The sequence below is a fragment of the Lytechinus pictus genome, chromosome 3 (assembly GCF_037042905.1).
Source record: "Lytechinus pictus isolate F3 Inbred chromosome 3, Lp3.0, whole genome shotgun sequence".
Taxonomy (NCBI): Eukaryota; Metazoa; Echinodermata; class Echinoidea; order Temnopleuroida; family Toxopneustidae; genus Lytechinus; species Lytechinus pictus.
The window spans coordinates 52,340,423-52,366,548 of NC_087247.1; the positions used below are offsets into that span (position 1 = coordinate 52,340,423).

Genomic DNA, 26,126 nt, shown 5'->3' on the forward strand with positions numbered 1-26,126 from the left:
ACCTTTTTTTAAGTGGAAAAAATCTAATAGATTTAAATAACATACTACAAATTGAATTGGTTCATAATAGTGATTGGTTTTTTGCAAATAGATTGTTGGTAAACTATGATAAGACTTGTTACATGATCTTCAAATCTAAAAAACATAACAATGATGACGACTTTGTCAACATTTCTCTTAATGGTATCACTATTAAGAGAGTAACCAATACAAAATTTTTAGGAGTGACCATTGACTCCAACCTCTCTTGGAGAGTGCACATTGATAACTTATGTACCAAAATATCTCAAGCCATTGGCATTTTGAATAGACTAAAAAAAATCCTTCCATTAAATGTATGTGTTACTTTGTACCACACAATGATTTCACCGTATATAACTTATTGTATTACTGTATGGGGTAATTGTGCGAAATACCTTATCAATAGAATTTCCATTTTACAAAAAAGAGCAATTAGAGTAATCACAGATAGTCATTATCTTGCTCATACTGATCCCCTTTTTAACAAACTTAAAATTTTAAAAGTTCATGACTTGTACAATTTGCAAACGGCTTGTTTTGTGTTTTCAGCAATGAAGAAGCTCCTACCTCAAGTATTTAATGATTATTTTGTGTATAGATATTTTTTTAATAAGTATAATTGTCGTAACTCTTATGATCTGAATATCCCCTCATGGGGTTATCAATTTTCTAAAAGTACTATATGTTATAGTGGACCTGTTTTATGGAATTCTTTGCCCCAAGATATGAAGCAATGCCCAACCATAAGTAATTTTAAAAGAAAATATAAGATATTTTTATTGAATTGTTACATTAATAGGTAAATTCAACTTATTGCATGTAGGGTCTTTCTTTTCTATTTCTATTAAATCTAATAACTGGTTTCTTTTTTGCAGTATACAAGGGATCAGCCTAGACAGGCCAACGGCTTATTGCTGATCCCCCACATCCACTGCTACTTAATGTTATTCACTCCTATCTGTCCACTTTTTTACAATTGATTTATCGTGGGTTTTTTTTCTTTGTTTCTATTGTGTATATTTGTATGAATATGTTTTTATATTGTATTTGTCATTTGAATGTTTTTATGAGAGATGTGAAAGAAATGAAATTGAATTGAATTGAATTGATACATAGTTCAACACATAATCACATTGATAATCTTTCAAACAAACCACATCTCCTGAGCATGATCTGATACAGTACCATGCTCAACTAGGCCTTAAAGTGCAGGACTGAGTTTACTCTTAGGAATCAGCCCCTTGGTCAGCTCCTGAAGGAACATCCTACTACAAGTACTGATAATACAACAATGTAAAGCTGATGAATTATAAAGGAGGACAACAATTCACCTGCAGGAAGAGCATTTCCAACATCTTTCATGAAATGGTCTTCTCCATCAGAAGGCAGGAAGTATTTCTTGTCATTGCGGAGTCTCTCCTCTTCCTCCTTGACAGACTGGAGTGAAAGGGAGCCCATGCCTGAAACAAGGCTAACATCATCTTTATCACTTGCCTTCCTCAATTTCCTGTAAGAAAAGAGATTGTTGTGATGTAGGATAGCATATGCAATACAATATTTTGGAGGAGCTGGAAAGACTGATATGACCTTGAGAGCAAACTGACAATAAATAAAATATCCAAAATCACTAAGAGACAAAGTGCACATGTATTGATCAGTTAAACTTATTTTAAGACTTTTTAAACAATAATATTATCATTATCATTCCTTTAATACATATATATACAGCATTCCAATATGAGATGAAAACTAGTAGCGATTACCAAGACCTTAGGATAGGTTTAGGAGAGAGACTTCACTGAACCACTCACCGTAGTTTCTTGTTCAGACTTGATAATTTCTGATGCCTAAGGGTTACTGATGAAGCTTGTGCCAAGTAACGACTACACTCTTCTGGCTGCCTATCACCATGGCATAAAGCCAAGAGTTGGCAGATGTGACGATAGAGTGGGCAGGGTGCCAGATGCTTGATCATGTTGTAGCATTGCTCAAGCTGCTCTTGAATTGACTTCAGATCTAACAAGAAAAGTTATTTATTTAGAAGTGCTGATTTCATTTCAATGGAAGGCAAACAAATATAAAATAATTTTTGTACAAAATACAAAAAGGTACTTGAAATTGAAGTCATTTTCTTCACAATATTTATCAATTTAAACAAACATGACTTGCACAAAGAAAAAAACATTCTCCATGTACATGTATCTGGATCAACAAAGACAACACAAAAAATCAAAATGATATATACAACTGATCAATCAATTTTCTCTTTAACTCAGCTTCCAATTATAAAACCAAATACTGTGTACATACATTTTTTAACATCTATTTAATCAGGAAATTGAAACCCTGGAAACAAATTTAGCTTGTGTGAAAGCAGACAAATCAAAGAAACAAATCAATGAAAATTTGAGGAAAATTGAACAATAAGAAAGTTATGAGCATTTGAATGTTGAGATCACTTATGGTGTGGACATCCTCCCATTGGTAATGTGACCAACAAGTTGTGTGATGTCATACTTGTTTTTCTCCCAATTACTTTTTCTACATATTTTACTTGAATTGTCACTTTAAACAAGTCTGCCCATAGATCAGTGTGTTTTCATATTTTTCATGGGAGGACATGGATTTCAGGGGCCGTATTCTGAACATTGTCTTTTCTCCATATTTTATCTTTTCTCAGAGATATGACAAAATCGGTATTCTGGTGATGTCATAACTTTTGTCACAAAAATTGTCATAAATTTTGTCTCTTCTCTTTAGCGCACACCAAATTACGCGGCTTTAAATGTGCGTAATCCTTTTATACAAGCAAAAGATATGACAAAAGTTATGACAGGGGGGTAGCAGTCATAAATTTTATCATATATTTTAGTACCAAATATCCCGATACCCTGCCGACTAAATGTCAAGCAAATAATGATATTATTCAGATTAGATTGTGGTATTAGTTTGACTCATCATCCATGACAATTTGCGAAATTATTTTTTCATTGTACAATTAGTTAAGCCCTACATATTTATTCCTCCCTTTTTTCTCTGTTTTCCTTCTTTTTCTACTTCTCCTCTAAAATCCTTCAAAGCTCCCTGTCTCTCTTTGTAATTAAGCGCATCAATATACGCGTAGTTGCGCGATGCCAGCAACTGTTTTGGGGATACGCCCTACCTGCCACGGGGCCTTCCTATTGGCTAGAAGGGCTCCCACTGGGAACTAACAATGATTTTGATTGGTTTGCTTCCGAAAAGATGGGCGGGGACTTTGAGAGATATGACAGGGAAAAGACAATGTTCAGAATACCGATTTGTGACAATCATAGCGGTGTCACATCTCGGAGAGAAATGAAAAAAGTTATGAGAGTGTTCCAGAATACCAACCCAGGGTTCATAACTTATGTCACGAAGAGTTTGTACTATCATTAGAATGAGCAAAATTAGATATTTTGTGGTTTTCAGTGTTCAAAGGGGAGAGTTGTACTTCTGTGACATCACAAATCTTGGTTGCATTGCCAAAAAGAGGATATCCATAGCATTCATGACTTCCACATTCAAATGCTCGTAACTTTCTTATTGTTTGTCCAATTGTTCTCAAACTTTTGTTGATTTTATTCTTTTATTTCTGTTTTTATACAAGCTAACTTTTTTCCAAGGATTTCATTCTGCTTTACTAAAGGAAATGCTTTAAAAAAATAATTTTACCTGTAATGCAAGTACTAGAAGGATCCGTGACTTCAATACCAGTCTTTGATGTTTTCTTTGAACCAGCTTTAGTCTTTCTCTCTTCCAACTGTTTACTATTGCCTCTAGGGGCCTCCACATCTTCCCAAACAGTTGTCTTTGCTTTCCCAGAATTTTTCTTTGTGCCTCTCCCTTTCCGTTTGCACCTCTTTCCATTATCCTCAGAATCTGAACCAGCTCTGGGTATCTCAATGTCATCTAGATCGTCCTGGAAGTCCACCATAACATTCCCAATGCTAAGGTCATGCTCTGCTGGGGTCTCAAATAAGCTCCCTGAAGACACATTCAAATCAAATAGAGGGACAGTACATTCAACACTCGATTCTGATCCCTTTGAAGAAGATCGAGGGTGAACTCTTTTATTGGATTTTAGCTTTTTCTGCATTGCTGAATCTGAGATGGATACCTCTGGCTGATGTTCACTAGTACTGATTTCTTCTAATGACAAATCTAATCTTGATGGAGATTCTTCTTCTGATGAAGAAAGGGAATGTGAAAGGGAATCTATTGTAATACTTTCATTCACACTGTCATCAAATAGTTTGAGAAACTCTGGTGGTCCTGTGGCTGGATTAACAGGATCTGGGTCTCCTCTTGTGTTCTCAATGTCGCAAGAATCTCCCTTCTTTACTCTTCCTCTTCTTTGTTTTGGCTTAGTTACACTAATAACTGTATCTTTGCTTGTGTCTTTTGCCTTTCTCCCTCGTCCACATTTTGATTTTGCATTTATTGGTTTGTCCTTCTCTGTATCCGAGAACTCTACGATTACATTATCTATCAACTGTAAGATTTCTGTATTGTAATCAGCATCAGAGGCCTTGTCTGCAGAAGTGTCTTTCTTGCCTGCTCCCCGTCCTCTCCCTCTAGCCTTCTTGGTTATTTTTCCTGAGCTCACAGAATTGTCAGGAATAATGACATCAGAGGCTATGTCTACTGTTTCTCTGGATTTCATGATTGCCTGCTTAGAACAACCCTTCTTACTTCTACCCCTTGTTGGCTTCTTTGTAGTGGATACAGTCTCTTCATCAAAGCTGAACACACCATCTGCTATATCAGAAGATGTAGTTATATCAGCACTTTCAACAGTCTTTGAAGATTTACTTGGCTTCATGGCTACCTTGTATTTCACAGCACCTTTCTTGGTTGAGACTTGGATGGTGCTCTTTGCCCTTTTATCACTGGCTTTAGGTTTACTTTCAACAGAGGCTGTAACACCATCAGTCTCTTCAAGGACCACATCACCAAAGAGTCCTAATTCTTCTGAAAGTACTCTACCTTGATCTAAGCCCCTGGAATCTCTTTTTCGCATCATCTCTGGTCTAGTAGTGGATGTATCAAGCATACTCTGAAACAACTGACAGGAAGGATTACTGTCCATTATAGAGGGCTCTTGCTTCATTGTGCTGGACATACTAAGTTGACTGAGCTGATGGGCTACATCACTGACTTCATCACTTGCTGAGTCTATGTTCTTGTCTCTGAACACAGACCATGAAGGATCAAATACACTGTTTCCAATGTTCAAAGCATTCATGTGGATTCCTCCAATGGCCATAAAGTAGTGAAATGATGCTTGCACAACTAGATCAACTGCTTTGGGTGTACTGTGTAATTCACACAATGCAAGCCCTCTGTGAGCAGAAGACAGTACTTTGTCATAATGACCCATTTCCAATTCTACCTGGGCCTGTATTGCTACAACTTTGCAAAGGGCTATATGGTGACATGTCCAAGTGAAAGAGGATTGTATGTCGAGCATAGGCAATTTCTGCCTGAAGACTTGATGAAAACACTCATTTGACCTTTCTAGCAATTCTTTAGCAGTAACTAGACTAGCTTTTGTTGCTTCATTATTGCATGTTAGAGCATAGTAGCCAGCAAGGCCAAGAAAGAAGCCAGTTTCAAGGTCATGCAAGGAGAGATCCATACATTGCATACAGCTGCATCCTTTCTGATGATCAACATGGGCAGGTGACTTGGAGGAGAAAACAGGAGCAGGTTTCAAGCTTGGTGAGCTGCTCATGTCCATACTGATTCTACCAGCAAGTGACCTCGAAAACGACAATGGACGACTCCTGATGAAGTCCTCTTCATCGCTTTCTTCTGTGTTTGTTACAGCTTTTGGGGTCTTGGTTTTCTTTTTCATTCTTCCTCCCTTTACACTTTTCTTTGTCTTTGCATCTGCCGGTTTGGGCTGTGACTGCTGATTATCCATTGTAACAACTGCATTTAGTTTGGTCAGATTGGCTTTGCATTCATCTTCCTGGCCCCATTTAATCTGGACTTCTATTAGCTGCTGCAACAATCTGCCATACCTAGGGTAAACAATTTACATATCAATGATGAGTTGACAAAATTTCAGAAAAGATATATTTTATTGAGTTATTGATCAATTAATACCTTAAGATGTTATAAGAGAGGACTAATAACCTAGAATAAAGATGTGACACAAGACTTTAAAACCTTTGTGAAACAAGGAGTGTTTATCTAAATATATAAAATGAGGCGAAGTTGTCTTAACATTGAAGAGCCATATCAACCACACAGTTAAATAGAAATGATCTAACCAGAGCTTTTCTGATTAGTATCCTATGCTATCAGGCCTATTGCATATACCTTAGGATTGCTGAATACTCTCCCATAAACAGTAACTTCCACACAGCTCCAGTATGAAAATTGTATGATTGTTGTGTGCCACTCTAAGGATCACACCTAATGGCATCCTACAATGAGCCTGTACCAAATGTAAATAGAGCATTATCAACAAAAACCTACAGCAAATTTATGACCACATCACCTTAGCAACCCAATGGTATACATCTCTAGAAAATAGAAATCAGTTTGAATTATTAAGATTCACTTTCAGTAATCACTGACTATTATATCATAAATCAAACTTTTTTACCTTCTTGGAAGTTGGAATTTTTGAGCTAAGGACATTCCCTCTGTGATGTAACATTCAGCCTCCCTGACACATCCTTGCAAAACAAAGCTATCAGCAACTTCAGAAAGTGAATCAAGCACTGATGCTAACACACGCCATCTCAGTGACAGCTGACCTGTGTAATAAAGAGAAAAGATTTAAACACAGATATTACAGGTGTAGCACATGGATGTGATGGATTCCATTAAGTTTATTTATTAATTCTAGTGAAATACATTACAATTTAACATCTTCATAAAATGTGGGGAAATTCAACCATTTGACAAGCACAAAAAGTGAAACTTGCTAAATGTAGACAGTTCTTCGGAACTGAAATTATGTATTTTACCAGAAATATATCTCCAATAAGGTTTGAAATGATAGGTAATAAGGCCATAAATAAGGGTAGTGTAAAGGTCTATAACATATAGAGTGAAGTAAGAATGATTACAGGACCATAAATAATAATGGGTACCTACCTCCATCTGAAGCTGATGATGAAATAGAAGATTTATCATTGTCAGACTGAACTCCATTGTCACCCATCCCTGTTCCTAAGACAATCTTTGCCACACCCATTCTTATTCTCATTGCCTCAGCTTGCAGATCAAGGGAAACAATCTCATCTCCATACTCATCCTGAGAAAGCTGTTTGAGCTTGGGGTTTCTTCTTGAGGTGGGAAGAGAGAGGTAAAATGAGTGCAATTCCTTGGCCAAAGCCGAGGTGAGGTAGGAATGACAATTACGGTGTCCAGTTGCCTTCGACAGATCGTCAAGATATTTGGAGAAGCTTTCTTCAAACTGTTCAATCTGGAAATTTAAAAAAAAGAAGAGAAAGTGTGGTGAAATTATTGTAGATGTAGTTTTCTTTGCCAGCTGAAATGTTTCTGGCTTAACTAGTGCTCCCATGTGTACATTCTATCACATAAAAAACATTTGAGCTACATATCCACAGTGTAATCAACAATTCTGATGGTGTTCACTAACTTCACTGACAAAAACATCAATATCTATTGTGATCGATATCCAAAAAGTTTGCTGAAAGTTAAACTATAGCTGTGGTTAAGAAATATTTATTGCATTCATATAAACAACAAAATGCTATAAACTATGTATAAAAATGTAGTATGAGCCAAATGATTCAGGTAGAAATTATTAGCAAAATAAACAAGGTATTTGGTGATCATATACTGTATGCCTTTTCTCAATAGCACAATTGATCTTTACCAGTCTATACACCTAGGTTAGCCTATCAGTATGAGTAATTTGTTTGGAATGACAGAATGATGCCAGAATTTACTGATATAGATTACAATCTTGATTTAACCCTAACTTACCAGGGCTATTTTGTGAGCTTAAAGTCTGGGGGGGGGGGGGTTGCCTTTTAGTCCCCGCTTAAGATATTGGCCACGGATCGCGACAACAATTTGCAGGATGGTAGAAAATGACATAATCTACACCATTGCATAGGTAATTTGCACAAAATTCATATTTTTAAAATGAATTATGCTAATTTATTCATGAAATCCTACTTTTTGCTCTAATTCACTAACTAGAGCTTCTCGAAAGCTCATTTTTGGTGAAAATATTCTTTGTGGCATCCCTAACAACTGCAAATTAAAAAAATTCTGCTACCAAAATCAATTTCTTATGTATTTCATTGTTATTTGAATTTCTGATGTATTTCCATGTTTTTTTTTCTTTTTCTTTTTGCTTTTTTGGGGGACAAAATTCATTGGGGGCATCATTTAAGTCATAAATAACATCAAATCAAATGACTGTTGTCAATAAAAGTGAGAATAATCACTCTTTTATGAATTTTAGATGAAACAGATTTTGTATTGACTTTCTACATGATATATACGTTTTTTAGCAATTTTGGTATGATATTCACTTACATGATGTTGCAATAAATTCATAACCGCGAGCCCCCGGATCACAAATTTGGTCTCAAAAGTTGCGCGAGACTTGAAGGTAAAGAGTCAGCGAACGGTGCGTACAAACAATTTTGTGCAGCAGATATATCATGAAAAATGTTGAGGGGGAGGATGAAAGCCCCCCCCCCCCCCCCCTGGTAAGTTAGGGTTAAAAGACTTTCTCTCATACATATTGTTGCCATGACTTGTGTTTGACTTTAAAGATCTCATGCAAACCTGGCCTAAATGCAGTAGAACGTAGCACTTCATTAGAAGGAATTTGGTCACCAGTGTTGATCTTTTGGCATCTGAGAGATCATGCAGAAGCTTCTCTGCTCTATCAATGGTGATAGTTGCTTGCTCATAGAGACCAACACGTGCTAGGAGTCTTGAGAGATGAAGGTCAGCCTCTAATGATTCGAGCGATGAGGAAGTAGAGATGGCTAACTTACTAAGCATGCTCAGGACCCATATTTCTTCAACCGTCTGAAACAAACAACATAATAAATGTAAATAAATCATGAATGAATGAAAAAGAAAATTAATAAAATATGTAATGAGTATGTCACAATGGAATACATAAATGAATAAGCCTATGAATATATATAATCAATCAGATAAATAATTTCAATTAATCAATAAATCAATTAATCATCAATTAGCAAATAACAACGGAAAATGAAGTAACAGAATAGAGAAATGAATAAAGCAAACCAAATAAAAAAAAAGGAATGAATTAATCAATAATACGGAAGAATAAATACAAAAACATGAATGAATAAATGAGTAACAAAAAAGGTGTGAGTAAACTAACTGATCAACAAAATGAATGAATGAAACAAAAAAGCATCAATGCCAAAAGATCAAATGGAAATGCTGTAATCAAATTCTGAAAGAGAAAAGAATGAAAAAACATGGGGTGGTATTAAAGGGGAAGTTAAGCTGACAAAAAGATTTTTTGTAAAAATACCAGAAAAAATTTGTTAAGATATTGGTCGAGGTTTGAGGAAAATCCATCAAAGTTTAATAAAGTTATTAGAATAAGTTTTTGATTTGTGACTTCATATACCATCAACTGCCTCATTTATTATATCATATAAAATGCCTAAATTTCAATTCATTTAATGGTTTAAAATGACTAATGTTTGGCTGTTGATATACTGATGGTACATTAAATACTGTTTTCAATATTTTTAGAAAATTACTGTTTGATGTTTTTCCTACACGATATTCATGGAAGCTGCTCGCATATGATGACACAAACCCAAAATTAAGGAAAAGTCAAAAGACTTCTAATTCTTGATGGATTTTCCTCAAATCTTTACCAATATTTTTCATTATTCTTTCTGGTATTTTACTACAAATTTTTTCATCAGGGTAAACTCCCCCTTTGTTCTTTATGTACTCACTCTCAAAATTTTACCTCACACAAGCTTATTTAGTTTGCAATAACCACATGCAAATATTATTTTCAGGGTTGAAATGTTCTAACTTGTTTAATATCGCCACATACAGTATATTTCGTATATATTTTAAGTAAATGTTAAGTTTATTGATTCATTATAATCCCTCCTTGTTTTCCACTTTCCTTCACTTCTCTACTATTCCTTTTTAATTTGAATTAATTTATCTCACTGTTAAATGTTGCCTTATACTAAGTTTCATTATTATTTATGTGAAATTTTACCTTGTGAAAATAATTTTGTAATCCAATGCATAATTTAGTTGTCAAACTACAATGCATGGACATTTGTACACTTATTGTTTATAAAAACATAAGAACTGTGTTTGTAATACCTTGCCAGATGCAGCCATGATGTCTGCAGCCAGCTGTAAACATTGCATGGTTGATTGTGGATCCTGGAAACAGCTTGAATCAAATGGCTCCTCCTGAAGCAAGCTGCCCCAGATCTCCAGGGAGCTGATTAAGGGAGCTATCTGAGATGATTCCTGTATCAGGGTACAAGGTGGTGGTGTCTCTTCATCCTTGGATGTGTCTATGGACGATTCCTGGCTAGAGTCCATTTCGACGTCATTGGGCGATGAGCAGCTGTTATTGGAATTCTGAAGAAAAAAAACCCATCCCATATTACATTATTACAATAATGCAGTAATCAAGGATTCTAGCTCTACAGTGGCATCAAATATTGTTCTGTGGAATCATATAACAATTACAATGGGTACGACTGTAATATCGATACTTAAGGACAGTCTTTAAAACTTATATCATCTAAGAGTCATGATTTTGTATTAAAAATGTCTTTTAAGTATATAAGTGCAAAATGTTATAATCATGCACTATAAAAACAATATTTTAATGCTTGTTAAAAAGTACAATTACAATGCAATTAAACAGATATCATATGAAGGAGTAGTCTGTTAGCCATTTGTTTGAAATAGGAACAAATACAACATTACTTGAGATTCTATATTTATAATTTCGGATATTGGATGGAACAAATAACACAATGATAGCAGGCAATGTAACTTGGCCCATTTTTTGAACACATCAATATCTTTGTATTCAAATATTTATGATACTTGCTTTGATATAAAAGAAACAATGTGATGTTTAACACCTTCAATTCACAAGATCTCAATACCAGTTATTCAATAAAGAATTCAGACTAATGACTTAAAAATTTAAAATCGGTATTAATTTTTTCTTTTAATAAAAAAACAACATAAATGAATAATTCTAGTTTGGGAAAAAGATGAAAAAAAAATATCTGTGAGTCTGTTTCTATGCAAATTCAAATTTCACAAACCTAAAGTGTAACTATAAGTTGCACTTTAATTAAAAGTTGCCTGCAATATAAAACACTTCACCTCATTGGTCAAATCATGTTCAGGGAACATGCTCTATTATATATTTGAGATTGGGTGATAAATATCAGGAGCGCGAACTTATTTTTCATTGTTTTACTGACATACCTGTATTGAACTCTCCAGTTGACAGAGGTAAAGCCAGAATTTAGCTTGAGCCATGAGGTCTGAGTGTACACCAAGGTTCTCCTGGTTGAGTCCTTCTAGCAGATCAATTGTCTGGATACAGATGTCCCTTGGGGAACTAAAAAACAAAGAGTTATCTTTTTTTATAATTTGTATCTTTAATTCTTAGCCTCTATAGACAAGACTTTGAAATATATTTTACAATACAATTTAAATGTTGAAATCAACTTCATGTCAAAGTCTGATGTTGACCAATTCAATTGCATACTTTCTTGAGATGAACAAAACATGCTTCTTGTTTTTTTTTTACGTTGCACTATCAGGGCTGGAATGATTTAAAACACTGCATAGACTTACGTGTTGTAAATTTGCATGGATGTGATTTTAGACTAATTTTTCATTTCTTGAGTGGTGTGCTATTTTCTTCTAACTAAATCTTTTTCTCAACACCACTGTTGTTATGTTTTCTTTCTCTCTTCCCCTTTATTCTCCCTTTCTCCATTGCTTTGTCATGTTCCTTTCCCTCTTGTTCAGTTGTGCACATCAAGCCATAAGAATATTCTCATTTACAAACATATCTGAGTTTTGGAGAGGGAAAAAACACTTTAAAATAAGCTCAAATGAAATGAATGAAATGGAAGTGTTGCGCGGGCATCATAATATTTTACAAATAGACTGTGAAACTGACATTGTACTCTTTAAGGGTCACATAAAAGCAGGTAAAACGTTGTGCTTTGTAAAGATGAAGAAAAGTACTTTAAACAGAATAGCCAATCAGCTAGAAAACCTTAACCCTAACAGTCAGTCCCAGGGGACTTTAATAGCCCCCTCAAAAAATTCTATGATATATCCATAACACGACAGGGCCATGCCATAGTACATAACTATTTTGGGGATGCATGCATGGGTATGCGGTTATGATATTATGCAACAAGTGCATGTCAGACCCCAAATTCCTAAAATTTGTATCCATATCATTATGTGCACTTTTTGTTAATGATTTGAAATTACTGCGGATGATTTTTATTTAAAAAAAAAAAAATGTGAAAAAAAATGTACATTAGAAATATTTTAAAAACAGTTAGAAAATATGAAAAAATATTTTTATACTGATTTTTTTTTCTAATATGCATTTGATCAGAATTCCTCAATTAACAAAAATAAGAAGTAGAAGGGTTTTATTTTATAGATTTAAACCCAAATTTGTATTTCATGCACTTAAACTGACATAACTGATTTAAATAAAATAAAGTATATTGATTTAATGAAATTAAGCTTTGAAACCCCATAGATTACATTATTCACTATCACTGTGGAAATTCTTGTCTGTCGCCCCTCGAATGAAAAGACTCAAAATACCGCTGGACTACATGTATGTGTATGAGGAATAAACTTATAAAATGTCAACTTACTTTAGTGTTCCTGGTTTTTTTCTTTTAAGCATTCAATTTAATTTGGGGAAATATGACCTTTTATGTTGGAAATCCAGTAAGAAATTTGTAGTCATCACTCACTTACTCCAAAAATGTATTAAAAACATTAAGAGCTTAAATCATACTGCATAGTTTAACTGATTTACAGAAAATTACATAGTTCGTTGCAAGAAAAAAAAGTTTTATAACAATTAAAATAAATGTTTTTTATTACAACCCTGTGCACTATGCACTCTGTTAGAACTCTCATTCCTAATTCCTTAGTTCATCCTATATTGAAGAATGACTCTTTTTCTTTACCTTTCACTTTCCACACCAGAAGAATAGAGCAGTTGTGTAAGCTGTATAAGAACAGAAGCTTTTTCCATCTCATGACCTTCATTAGAATACATCCTGATGAGATCCTGAATTGCTGCATATTGCTCAACAGAGGTATCATGTCTGCAAAAATAAAAGGAATCAATTGTAATAAAGGACCAAACTTCAAGAAAATATTTTTCATTTCTATCACCTTGAATTCCTAAGTCCTAAGTAATAATTTGACCTCTTACTATTGTAGCTAAAGCCATTTGTACAGGGAAGTATTGACACTAGTGGCAGTAAAAGTAATTATAGAATGAAGTTGATGGAACTTGAAAAAACAAGGTTCTCTCTGCTATATATGCTTACCTGTTATCTGAGGAGTCTCGCTCCTTTTCAACATATAATTTAATTTCAATAATGTATTTCCATTATTACAAACAAATCACATGATGACTCTGGGCTATACACATACAATTTGCACTGTAGGAAAAAATATTCAAATATATGTAATACAGAGAACTTTTGAACAAATTCCTTTTGAAAAAAAAAAATACTTAGATTAATCACACATGGCTATCATAAAAAGAAAGATGAATTTTCCTTTTTCTATGTTTTCAAACCATAAAGCAGGGATATCGCGTACCTCTGAGCTCTGTAGACATTAAACTCTTCACGAAGAGCAACAGAAACTACTGATAACTGTTCTGGGGCAAGTTCTTCCTCCATTTCTTCACAAGCATCAAGAAGTGTTCTGGTGAAAGTAAAAAAGTCATTATTAATCTGAAATATTTAATGGAAAAAATACTTACCATAACACAATAAGCACTGTATATAAATAATATGGTGGAGAAATTATCGTCTACAAAATTTGGCATTATGGTTTAAAAATACACTGTACAACCAATTCTCCACTTACTATACAAAAAGAATCAATATGGTAAAGGAGAATAATACGTACCTGTTTCTAAGATCTGGATCATCATTAATCTTCAATGCTTCCCTCTTTGCCTTGACCCATTGCTCTGCCCTGCTTCTAACGTCATCAAACTTAAGACCAGGAATAACCAATAAGCTGAGAGCAGCAGTTGTCATGGCATCACGGTGAAGTCCAGCTCTCCGCTGACAGTCTACCAGCAACTCATATTTTCTTGCAAGTTGGATCTACAAGAGAGCATTGACAATTCAGAACATCCAAAACTGTGATTGTTTGACACATAGCAAGCATTAATCATGCAACAAGAGTAAATACTAATGGATACTACATTATGTTCAGTTAACAATTTCACCTTTGCTATTACCAGGTCTAAAGTATATTACATACTTAATTTCTAACATTTTCAAATACTTTCATTTATCATTGCTCTCATACATGTATATATCATGAACCAAGTCTAATTCCAATTAGCTATTGGATCTGTAAGTTATTGTGACATTGGGCCATGATTGACCTTTGATATTCTAAGTGATATCCCTTAATTCCTGTGAAAGGAATTATTCAGTTTATTTCTGCAATGGCATTCCATTAACTATAAACTAATAATTTAAAATTTAAGATCTACATTTAATACATGCATAACAGGCAAGAACTAACATCATTGAGAGTCTTATGTGTAACTACTATTATGCAAACTAACTTGACTTTAAACAAGAAAGAAAATGTGGGAGAGCCAATCATGTCTCTAGTACCATCATACGTGTCATCAAATTCTAGTCAATTCAGAGACCGATGCAAGGCATATTTCGGAGAGGCATTTTAGCGCTTTTTAATTGGTGATTTCCAGCTTATGTATTATTTTCGTCATTTTCAAATTGCCTAATGATAATCCCCACATCATTACCTTTCCATTGATATATAATAAGACCATATTCATAATCAACATATTTCTCCTTTAACTGTAAATATCATTTATATATATTGTTTAGAACCCTACCTTTGACGTGCAAGCATTGCTATCTGTTCGGTCAAGACTTTAATAAGCTATTACAAATTCACAACATGTAACAATAGATTTATTTTGTTTACTCAGTTGTGTTGAGCCTAATCCATCCAGATCCAGAGATATAAAATACAAAAAGTAATAAAGAAATAAGGGAGAGATGGAAAGTGATATGAAGGACCAACAAATACATGTAGACAGGGAATGGAAGGAAGAGTAAGAGAGGGGGGTAAAGAACAAATACAGATGGTTACCTCTTGAACTTTCTGTTCATCAGGTCCTAGTTCAGTACTACACCAGCGTTGAAGCTGCTCACATGAAAGTCTGACAAGGCTACTTGCAAACCCATACCATGCTTGCTTGTAGCATAAAAATCCCAGATTGTATGCATTGCTACCTGCAATAAGATACATGTAGGAGATGAATCAAGGGTTAGAATACTCTATATGACATATGAAACAATCTACACTACTTACAACTCAGTTACAAGGAAACAGGTGAAAAAATGTTTCAGAAATACCTACAATATTATATTAAATACAATTTATATGAACAGATAAAGTCAGCACAGCACAGCTGCATTCAGCATTTTGAATAAGATATTATAATATTGACTTCATAATTACTTTACCATTTTTTAAATTTGAAATATCACCATCAGTTAATGCGACAAAAATAAAAATCATTTTACAAATTTAACTTTGTCATAAAGAAGCATAAATGGATAAAATTAAAAAAAAGAAAAACCAAAATCAAAATCTAAACTTACCGAGGCAACGGTACTCATTCACAGATATGACTCCACCTTCACCTTTTGAGACATCCTCCATAACTGCTTTGGTTCTCTTGCATATAGTAATTGCTCTGCTTCCAAACTGTTGCTTAACATTCTCGCCTTGAGTTCCTGATGAAAGGTTATTGAGTTCTTGGATGGTAAGTGTAGCCATGAAGTTTAGGGTGCTCAACTGCTTGTTGACCAGCCTGGTGGTAAAAGCAGATACAGACAATCCCCTGTAAACATCTGTTGGACTCTGGGAGGAAGATAGGATGTATTCTTTGTAGATTTCTAAGATCTCTAGACTGACAGAAAGTGCCTGGTAAACAGAGCTATGCAAGTCAGATGCAGGGTGACTCTTTTCTTTGTTGATCACAACTTCTACTTGCTTCCTTAGGAAAGCAAATGAATCAACAAGAGGTTGGTAGAAGGCTGATACCACATCAGAAGTTTCAATGCTCTTGGCGATGACATCACTGGAATGCTTCAACTCATTCCACACATCCCCACTTCCAATTTTCGATTCCTTTGATTTCATACACTTTGATTTGTCTTTACTTCCAGTATTCAGTTTTGCAAGGGAAAGGGATATCCTCATCACATCACAGATTGCACATACCACTCTTGCAGAAGCTATTGTAAGTGACTGCTGCTTTTTACATTCTGTACAGGCTTGAATTCTCATCAATATTCGAATAACAGATTCAGATTTTTCTGAGCGAGCACAGTACTTTGATTGCTGCAAACAAACGTCAAGTACAGGACCAAGTGCCTTTGCCACATCTGTTAACTGTTGAGATTTCAATTTTCTTTCTAAAGGTGTCAAGAGTCCATTGGCAATTTCAGCAAAAAAGTGACATAGGTGTTCTGAGCTTGATGTATCTTTGCTGGAATATCGCTCCATCTCTACTCCAGCTCTCAAAGCAGCATTTGCAATCCATGCAGTGTCTTGATCAGTCAGCATCACGAAAGCAAGTGCTTGGCGTCGTGCATTCAACACCAAAATGTGCCTAGAGCAAGTCTTTGTGGACTTTTCAATCTGAGCACAAGCCTTCCAAAGCTGGTTGAAAGCCTGTTTGGCAATAGTGTCATACTCATTATCCATGCCATCAACAGTCTCAAATAGTGGACGAGAAGTAATGAGCTCGCTGTAAAGATACTCTGCAAAAGACAGAGCATCCATTAGCAATGTCTTGTTGACCAGCTGTAACACAATGTGGAACAGGACTTTTTCCAAGGAAAGCGGTATTATCTCCATGTGTGATCTAGCAGCACAGATCCCCTCATAGCAGGCACGTGCCACATTCAAGACAGAAGACAGGTGTTGTGAACCAAGCGACAGGGATGTAATTGACTCGACACAACCACGGAGTATCTTCATAGCAAATACTCCACGTTTCTTTGTCAGATCATCACTGGTCTTACACTTGTTCTTGTGTAGCGGATCCAGATATATCTATTGGTTAAAAAAAAAATATTAAAACTTTATGAACATAAATATGAATCAAACTATAATTATCAAGTCCTTTGGAAGCACAAACACAAGATAATGTGCTATACCGGTACTTTTGTGATAAGCTTTTGCACAATGTTTGCAAAGAAAAAGTACCTGGCATGAGGGAAATGTTGTTGTCCTTGTTAAAAATGAACTTAAATCACAAGTGGTAATATTGATTTTAATAGAATTTATGAACAGTTGATGATCAAATGATTTTGGAGAAATGATGACAAAGAAGTAAATCAGATGTTGAAAAGATGATAGACAACGGGACATTTCTATGCTTGATTTAACATAACAATGTAAGTGATGGAATCAAGAGTTAAAATTTAAGATAAATTACACTTTACAGACATATTATACATGCATACTGAGGTTGGGTAACACTGTCCTACCAGGAGCCAGGCTGTTCTGGATTATTTTCTACCAGTCCCCAGGCTATGAAAATATCATTCTTTCAAATTGTAGCTTATTTTTCAAAAACTTTTTTGAGACTAAATTAACAATTTTTGCCAATTGCCAGGCTACTTATTGTTGTTTCGAGGTGAAAGTAAAAAAATAATCTTCGCAAACTTGATCAAATGTTTCAAGACATGCAATTGGTCTTCAAATATCATAAAAATAAATAACAAGAGTGACAGACCGTCCTCCTGTAAATGACTCATATTTCATTGCCTAGTCTCCATGTATTTACAGTACATTATGCACAAATATTTTATATTCATCTGCATGCAGTTCATGTAGAGGCCAATTAACACTTATCAGATGGATTGACTAGACCTGTCTGCTGGCAGCCATACATGTACTTACCTTGACATCTGAAACAAGTGTGTCCATGGGGCCATCTTTCAAAGATTTCAGCAATTTTGCACCATCCATTTTAACTTCTCAGGTTTTAGATCTGTATATTTAATGAAGATACAGTATATCAGAATTTATGAGAAATTGTAATAGTACATCTAGATACCGGTGGTAAGATGAATATCATCTCAGCAGGCCTAATCATATATGTAATGAAGTCTGTGGACTTGTCTTGCGAATTAGAAGCCAAGCTAGTACTGTTACAAAAACTTCCATAAGTGCAACATAAATGCATTCCCCACAAAGCCATGGGAAGGTACAAAAAGTAAGAAACAATTGTAATTACCAAATTCACTCCTTCGTACTATTCTGTTTCAGTTCACGATATTGAATGTGTATAAAAGAATGGTTAAGTGGGAGTCAACAAGGTTAAGAAAAGTTTTGTAAATGAGCTGCAACTACTCTTACCAAACTCACTCTCTTGTTGTAGGCACAATTGCACATCATCGCACAAAATAGCAGGAGTAAACAAGGTTGGGAAAGTTTTCATAAACAGACAATTAAATTTATTCAACTCACTCCTTCTCACTATACACTTCGTATTGATCTACAACGTATCTGGTTGGGATATTTGAAGATGCTGACATGTGTACCACCATCCATGCCAAGAGAAATACCACCATGCCAAAAGACAATAGAGCATTTTTGTGGGAAGATAATCTTGTAAAATATCATTTCTCATTAAAATGTATAAAGCACTAATGAGTTGCACCCATCTTAACTGTAATAGCTAATTTTACAGGGGATGTTCCATCCTGTTTGGCAACCATTCATGAGCTCCTGATCATCAACACCAATAGTATAATACCAACACCGAACTTGAAATCACAATTTTCCCAATCCCTGGGGGTTGGTGTTGGTGAATGGGGGAATTACACGTAGATTGTCAACACCAGCTCTAACGCTTGGTTCAGCAAGATTTTTTTATTTGTGCTTAAAATAGATCTACACCTGGAATATGAATTTCTCAAAATTTCAATTTGTCTATATTGTTCAGTTGTTGGTACCATAATAATCACTTGTAATTTTTATTACAAACAGATCGGGATCAGCCAGGTTCTTCATCGATCGCCGTCAGCTACAGCTGAGCATACAGGCACACTAGCGGATTGACTGGCACATTCGTACGCTCAGCTGTAGCTGCGCTGACGGCGATTGAGCGATTGAAAAAGAACCTGGCTGATCCTGATCTGTTTGTCATAAAAGTTCGCTTTTTTCCGACATATTCTTCAGGAAGGTGGTAAGCTGATTGTATTTGATATAAATTCATCTTTATTATTTCTTCCTTTTTCTTCCCCTGCCAAAAAGAAAAATTTAGGAGTAGATCTTATCAAGGAGGGTGCAAAAGTTTCTCACTAGACATTGTAGTTAAGCGGCGGTTGTTTGCTCCACCACTATGAGCCCAATGGCCGTCATCGGTCTATTGATGGAGGGTATGCCGCGGAACCAGATGAAGTCTCAGCAGAGCATACCCGACAGAAATAGACCTTTTTATCAGTCTAATCTAGATCTAGACCTCTAGATCTTCTTATGGACAAGAATACCCTATGCACCCCCACTAAAATTGAAATAAAAACATGGAGAAGGTTCAAAATAATATATCCAGCCCTAATATAGAACATATATGTTGGGGGAGTGGGCCAGAGTTCCATATGCAACCCCCACTAAAATTGAAAATAAAAATATGGAGAAGGTTCAAAATAATATATCTAGCCCTAATATAGAACATATATGATGGGGGAGTGGAAATACATACCAAAATAAGGCTTTATTCCGTCAAATTTCGAGCAGGATCTAGTGCATGTAATTGTCCATAGACATTGGATTATTTAGTCAGTAAAGTGTCTGTGAGTCTAGACTAGTCAAACTATCGACTGATAATCCTTAACTTTAAATACCCCTTCCGGCATCAGCGCTTCTCATAGCGGGAAGAGACTTGACTGGAGACACTCTATTCATAACCAAAATTTTTAGGCAGCAATTTATTTTATTTTCTGATATGGGAGGATTTTCACGGCAATGCACACAAATTTTTAATAAAATGTGAAAATCCCATTGGAAACGTGTACTTGTAACAGAGCTATACAACATTTTGACTCACCGCGATTTCAATGCGCGCGGTCAACCAAACCGTCAAATCGGCACTGGGCACTGCATTGACTTTGCACATGAGAGTTCGAATCCTAGCTAAGGTAAGAAACACTATAAAAAAAAAAACAGGAAGTGAATGAACCGGAAGTCTCAACAATTTTTTTTGGGGGGGTGGCTGTCGCAAGAGGAACTCTTTACCTAAAGCACGGGGAGGGGGGGGCAGTAAAGAAAATTGCTGTACACATTCGTGACCAAAAAACGCATTTAAATTAGCGCTGAAATCACACCCTTTCAATCTACTGACCCTGCTGGCTTCTTTGGTTCCATTTTCATCAGATTCAAATTTCACCTTTAAAAAAGAAAAACTGGGGGGGGGGTTAAATTATATTTATTATTATGTTTTTTTTTGGGGGGGGGGCTTCCTTGACAATCTGTGTCTAAGCAGAAAATCAGCAAATTAAAATCTAATGGGGAAAAACAAACTACTGACAGTGTTTCACTTTATCCTTTACTATACAGAATTCATGCAATGTGCAAACACATCTGTGCCCTTCTATTTGCCATTGCCGATGTCACATTGAAAATCCATTTTACTTTATTTATTTATTTTTCTGTTTTAACCCAAACTATTTAAAGGTATTGTTTAACTTTGTGAGCAGCCGATTAAAAAAATTCTCAAATCAAGATGAAACATGTGTACAAGTGCATGTATTAGAACTAATAAACCCTGAAAACAACCATTATCGAGAATGAAAAGCTAAAACTACAAGGCAAACCCCGATTTTGTAAATAGGCGTCTTATAGACGCCTAAATAGTACACATAAGTGTACATGTATGGGATGAAATTAAGATGGTGTTTTCGGTCACTTTATATTTCAATTTTTGAAGCACTAAATAATTATTTTCGAACGCAATTTTTTCTGGGCTTCATTTTTGTAACATATCACAGACACAGGTGACAAGTGTGACCTTCTAGCTCATATTTTTTTAAAGTCAAACCAACGTTAACCAATCACTTTAACCCTGTACTCCAGCCAAGGTAGCAAAGAGACCTGTAAGAATCTTATCTTTTATTCTCTACTGAGCAGTGCTTCTTTAATTTAGGTTACCATCAATGAATACAGGTAATTAAAATAGTTTTTCTGCAAAGCTGACTGCCAGGCCGAGCAAGTGCTTCATAGGACAGTCAAGCGTCAAATTTCTAGGACACGTGATCAACATTGGAACAGTAAGTCCACGTCCAGAGAAGCTCAAGGCTATTCCAGAAATCAGCCGACCACAAACCAAGCGGGAACTCAGATTATTTTTGGGTACAACTAACTACTACAGAAAATTCATTCCCAACTAGAGATGCTCGGCGGGTCACGCGGCCGAGCACATGTATCCCCCGAACCCACCGCATCATCCATCATTGCGATATATAGAGCTCACACAGAAATTTGACAAATAAATACAATTATCATGGCGACAATGACCCTGCCCACAGTTTGCCTGTGGGTACCAAATTTGATGACAATATTATGACGCAGCAGCGTAATTCTGCAGAACCTAAAGTATTGTCCAGTATCACCTGTTGGGGACTACAATTATTGAGTAATCTGGATATATTTTGTAAACCTAACCCTAAGACCCCCACCAAAAATGATAGTCATCTTTGCTTCACCTTCTAACATTGCTTCTGTGTGCCAACTGTTATGACAAACTGGAAAAAAGCAGAAGCTACAGGTTTTACCAAATTTTCCACAAAAATATGGTTACCATGGCAACCATGTCTCCACCCACTCCAAAATCATTAGGCGGCTTTGTTTTACCATAATGGACCTTCATGACAAATTTGAAGATAATTGGAGAAGAAATGCAGCCAGTAGAGCACTCACAAGGAAATCTCTGCTTTTTCCACAAAAACTCGTTACCATGGCAACGATGTCTCCGCCCACACCAAATCAATAGGCGGCTTTGCTTAATGGACCTTCATGCCACATTTGAAGATAACTGGAGAAGAAATGCAGCTGGTAAAGCACTCACAAGGAAATATCAGCTATTTCCACAAAAGCTCCTGTTACCATGGCAACCATGTCTCCGCCCACACCAAAATCAATAGGCGGCTTTGCTTAATGGACCTTCATGCCACATTTGATGATGATCGGAGAAGAAATGCAGCTGGTAGAGCACTCACAAGGATATATGCTATTTCCTCAAAAACTCTTGTTACCATGGCAACGAAGTCTCCGCCCACACCAAAATCAAGACGCGGCTTTGCTTATCCATAATGGACCTTCATGCCACATTTGAAGATGATCGGAGAAGAAATGCAGCTGGTAGAGCGCTCACAAGGACATCTCTGCTATTCCACAAAAACTCTTGTTACCATGGCAACAATGTCTCCGCCCACACCAAAATCAATAAGCGGCTTTGCTTTACCATAATGGACCTTCATGCCACATTCAAAGAAAATCGGAGAAGAAATGCAGCTGGTACAGCGCTCACAAGGACTTCTCTGCTATTTCCATAAAAACTCTTGTTAGTTGTTACCATGGCAACGATGTCTCCGCTCACACCAAAATCGATAGGCGGCTTCACTATACCATACTCTACCTTCATGCCAAATTTGAAGATGATCAGAGAAGAAATGCAGCTGATAGAGCGCTCACAAGGAAATCCCTGCGGCGGCAGATGCATCGGCGGCGTCGCAACAAGGCCAAATACATAGTATCCTCCGAACTCTGTTCGGGGGATACAATTACGCCGCCATCTCTCGCTCTCTCCAGCATTCTTCTTTCTGTATTTGGGCGACAGTGGCCTCTGCATTGCTCTCTTGCTTTTTGCCCAACTCATTTAAGACCTTTATTTTGTTGTCGTTAAATTAAGCACATTTTGTCAATGAATTTTGTCTGTATTTATCGATATGCACACCTTGATACTTTTCCTTTTCTCTAACTATTTACAAAGCACATATAGGGATTGCTTCTGCAGGGGTATGTGCTATATTATTATCATTATTATTCTTTGTATCATCATTATTATTATTATTATCATTACCTTTATTTGGCAAATAGGATCTTTTCTTTACTGTAAAAAAATCATGTGTATTGGTCAAATAATGATTTTTTGCAGTATACAAATACATATGCAAACAAAATAAATGGTTAGTGGTGCACCCATGACTTCACAAAATCGGCAATTTGTCTTTCATTTCCCCAGGTTTTCATATGATTAAAATTTCAAAACTTTCTTTTAGTTGTCCAATTTTCCTCTAACGTTTTTTGTTTTGTTCATCTGATTTTTCTGCTTGGGTCGACTCTCCTTTTAAGCATTCTCCCCTCTTGCTTAAGGCCGATTTCTTTTGATTTTTTTTTCTTCAAAATATATTTTTTCCCTCAAATCAATCTCCCTGTATCTCATCTCACCCTTTCTCTCTATCATTCCTTTGCACTCCCCATCCCTTTCCTCTCTCTTTTCATCTTTCTCAGTCATTTATCACAGATACTACTGAACTCTGTCCAACAGGTGCACTACCAAGCATTGCTGCAAGTGTATACTCTGTGATTTTGAAAAGTATTTCAGGTTGGCAAAACCTCAGAACAAGTCAATACCAGAAGGCCTATGCTATTAAAATACTATAAAAACAAACGACTAGTTGTGCATAACATGTGCCCTCAGGCCTCACACATTCTTTCAGCACTTAATTGGCTCAACATCACTCTTCGTCACTAGACAATATCTTTTACATATTCATTTTCAATACAAAATCACATATCAGCTCTGTTACAAACTCAAATGGTTTTTGGAACCCTTTTCTGTAATATCAACAATAACCTTTATAATATAATGTTGTAACAGGATGATTGGTTTTGGATGTATATTCAACTTCATACAAATGAGAACTTAACCCAAATCTCATGCTAGAATGATCCGAGAGCTTTGCTTGAGCGCACAGATTAGACTTGCCCACGAGCAGTTTCTTTCGTATTTCTGGGAATTTTGGCGGAGCAGTGGTGTTAATAAAAAATATGCGTATGGTAGGGGGTCCTAAAGCTACGCACCACTTATCGCGCATGCAGTTTTTAATGGCAAATGCGCACTTTGTGTGTGGAATTGTGACTGCAGAGTGACGAACGATTTCTATTCAATTCTTTCTACAGAGGCTGCAGTAAATCCCTGAATGCAGAGAAAACCCACAACTGTTTGGAGTTATATTCGCTTTAATTTCATATTATCCTATGATAATACATTTATGAATATATTTTAGAAATTGACATGATTGAGGCAGAGGAAATACTATTTTTCTGCATGATAAATCGAGTGCATAGCTTTAGTTTAGGACCCCTTCTAATATCGGGCGGCGAATTCAAGAGGTGTTCGGAAATCACGGCGGGATTTTCGTATTAGTGAGTTTTGTGATATTTTTTTCTTGCTTAATGATCTTTAGTAGAATGTTTGCCACAAATTAGTGAAAGATAATTTGTTCAAATATTAATAAAATTGGCATAGTTTTTATCGTTTTTTAAACAAAGTGCGTTGCTTTAGGTTCCCTAATCATACCGGAGCTCCCTGGGTTAGTTTAACGTTAGTTAACTGTGTAGCCTATTAACAGTAACAGTTAGGCCTACACAGTTAGCATTACAGGCTACTAGCATACACATAACCCAGGGAGCTCCAGCCCGCTTGGGTAGCCTGGAGGCGTCTGGGGAGTAAAAGTCATCTACTCTACGTAGGCTTACTCTCCACTGACGCCTGGGAGGCCAAGGTATATTCACGCACGTACGGCCACAAAACCTGAAAATCGCGCGATTTGCGTGCTGTCGCCAAGCGGAAGACAAAGAAATCAAGATGGCGACGTAAACACGGCCGTAAGCTCTTCCCATCTATTCATAACATTTTTCTCGTTTTTTTAATGAATTCTTCTTTAAAAAACGAAATCGATATCACAGAAATGTTGGAAATGAAGTTGAACCCCATGTACATGTTTTAGGGCTAGATCTTTTAGAGGGAAAGTAGAAATCTCGGGGGCGAAAGTTTCAGGTTTTGTGGCCGTACGTGCGTGAATATACCTTGGCGTCCCAGGCGTCAGTGGGGAGTAAGCCTACGTAGAGTAGATGACTTTTACTCCCTAGACGCCTCCACTCTCCAGGTAGGGAGTTCGGTGAAAATGCCACTTTCAGAATTTGTATCTGTCTGTGCACCCATGTATAAAACAAATATGAAGCCATTAAAGGAGGAGGAAAAACCCTATAGAAACCTATACCATGAGAAACTTTGAAGTTTTATGAATAAAATGATGTATAATTCAAGGGCATGCCTTGCCCCGCATAGCAGCGCATTGCACTTTTAAAAAAAGTATTACACAGTCCCATTCATTGCATTTTGTGTAAGTTATGAAAATCTACTTTTTGCTGTAAAATAATCTGCACATTCTCCCGTTTAAACAGAAATATCTATGTCAATATTTGACATCATGAGTTGAACTGTTGATTTATGCACCATTCTTTTTCTTATTTCACAAGCTTTCCAATGGTACAAAATTTGTTGGGATTCCTTCAAGATTTCAAAAAGCAACTGTCTCCCCCACTCACACTATTGCGAGGTTAGCATATTATATACGAACCTCGCACAACCATCGTGTTTTGTAGTGGATTTTAGAGTTGTCGTTAACATCGCTTCATAACGTGAATGTTAGCCGAAA

At 36.0% G+C, this 26,126-nt stretch overlaps 1 protein-coding gene across 1 annotated transcript in view; it reads right to left on the reverse strand.

Moving 5' to 3' along the window:
* Positions 1 to 18,411, reverse strand: part of LOC129257038 (separin-like) — a 36,196-nt gene extending 17,785 nt beyond the window's left edge. Inside the window, exons 1-14 of the mRNA XM_054895265.2 lie at positions 18,301 to 18,411; positions 15,987 to 17,448; positions 15,472 to 15,614; positions 14,239 to 14,441; positions 13,924 to 14,031; positions 13,278 to 13,418; positions 11,527 to 11,662; positions 10,390 to 10,656; positions 8,830 to 9,078; positions 7,156 to 7,486; positions 6,659 to 6,812; positions 3,715 to 6,068; positions 1,833 to 2,037; positions 1,353 to 1,528 (exon numbers count right to left, since the gene is read on the reverse strand). Coding sequence (XP_054751240.2) covers positions 1,353 to 1,528; positions 1,833 to 2,037; positions 3,715 to 6,068; positions 6,659 to 6,812; positions 7,156 to 7,486; positions 8,830 to 9,078; positions 10,390 to 10,656; positions 11,527 to 11,662; positions 13,278 to 13,418; positions 13,924 to 14,031; positions 14,239 to 14,441; positions 15,472 to 15,614; positions 15,987 to 17,448; positions 18,301 to 18,369 — 5,998 coding nt within the window. The 5' untranslated portion in view covers positions 18,370 to 18,411. The remainder of the gene's footprint in view (positions 1 to 1,352; positions 1,529 to 1,832; positions 2,038 to 3,714; positions 6,069 to 6,658; positions 6,813 to 7,155; positions 7,487 to 8,829; positions 9,079 to 10,389; positions 10,657 to 11,526; positions 11,663 to 13,277; positions 13,419 to 13,923; positions 14,032 to 14,238; positions 14,442 to 15,471; positions 15,615 to 15,986; positions 17,449 to 18,300) is intronic.
* Between the last annotated feature and the right edge of the window lie 7,715 nt (positions 18,412 to 26,126).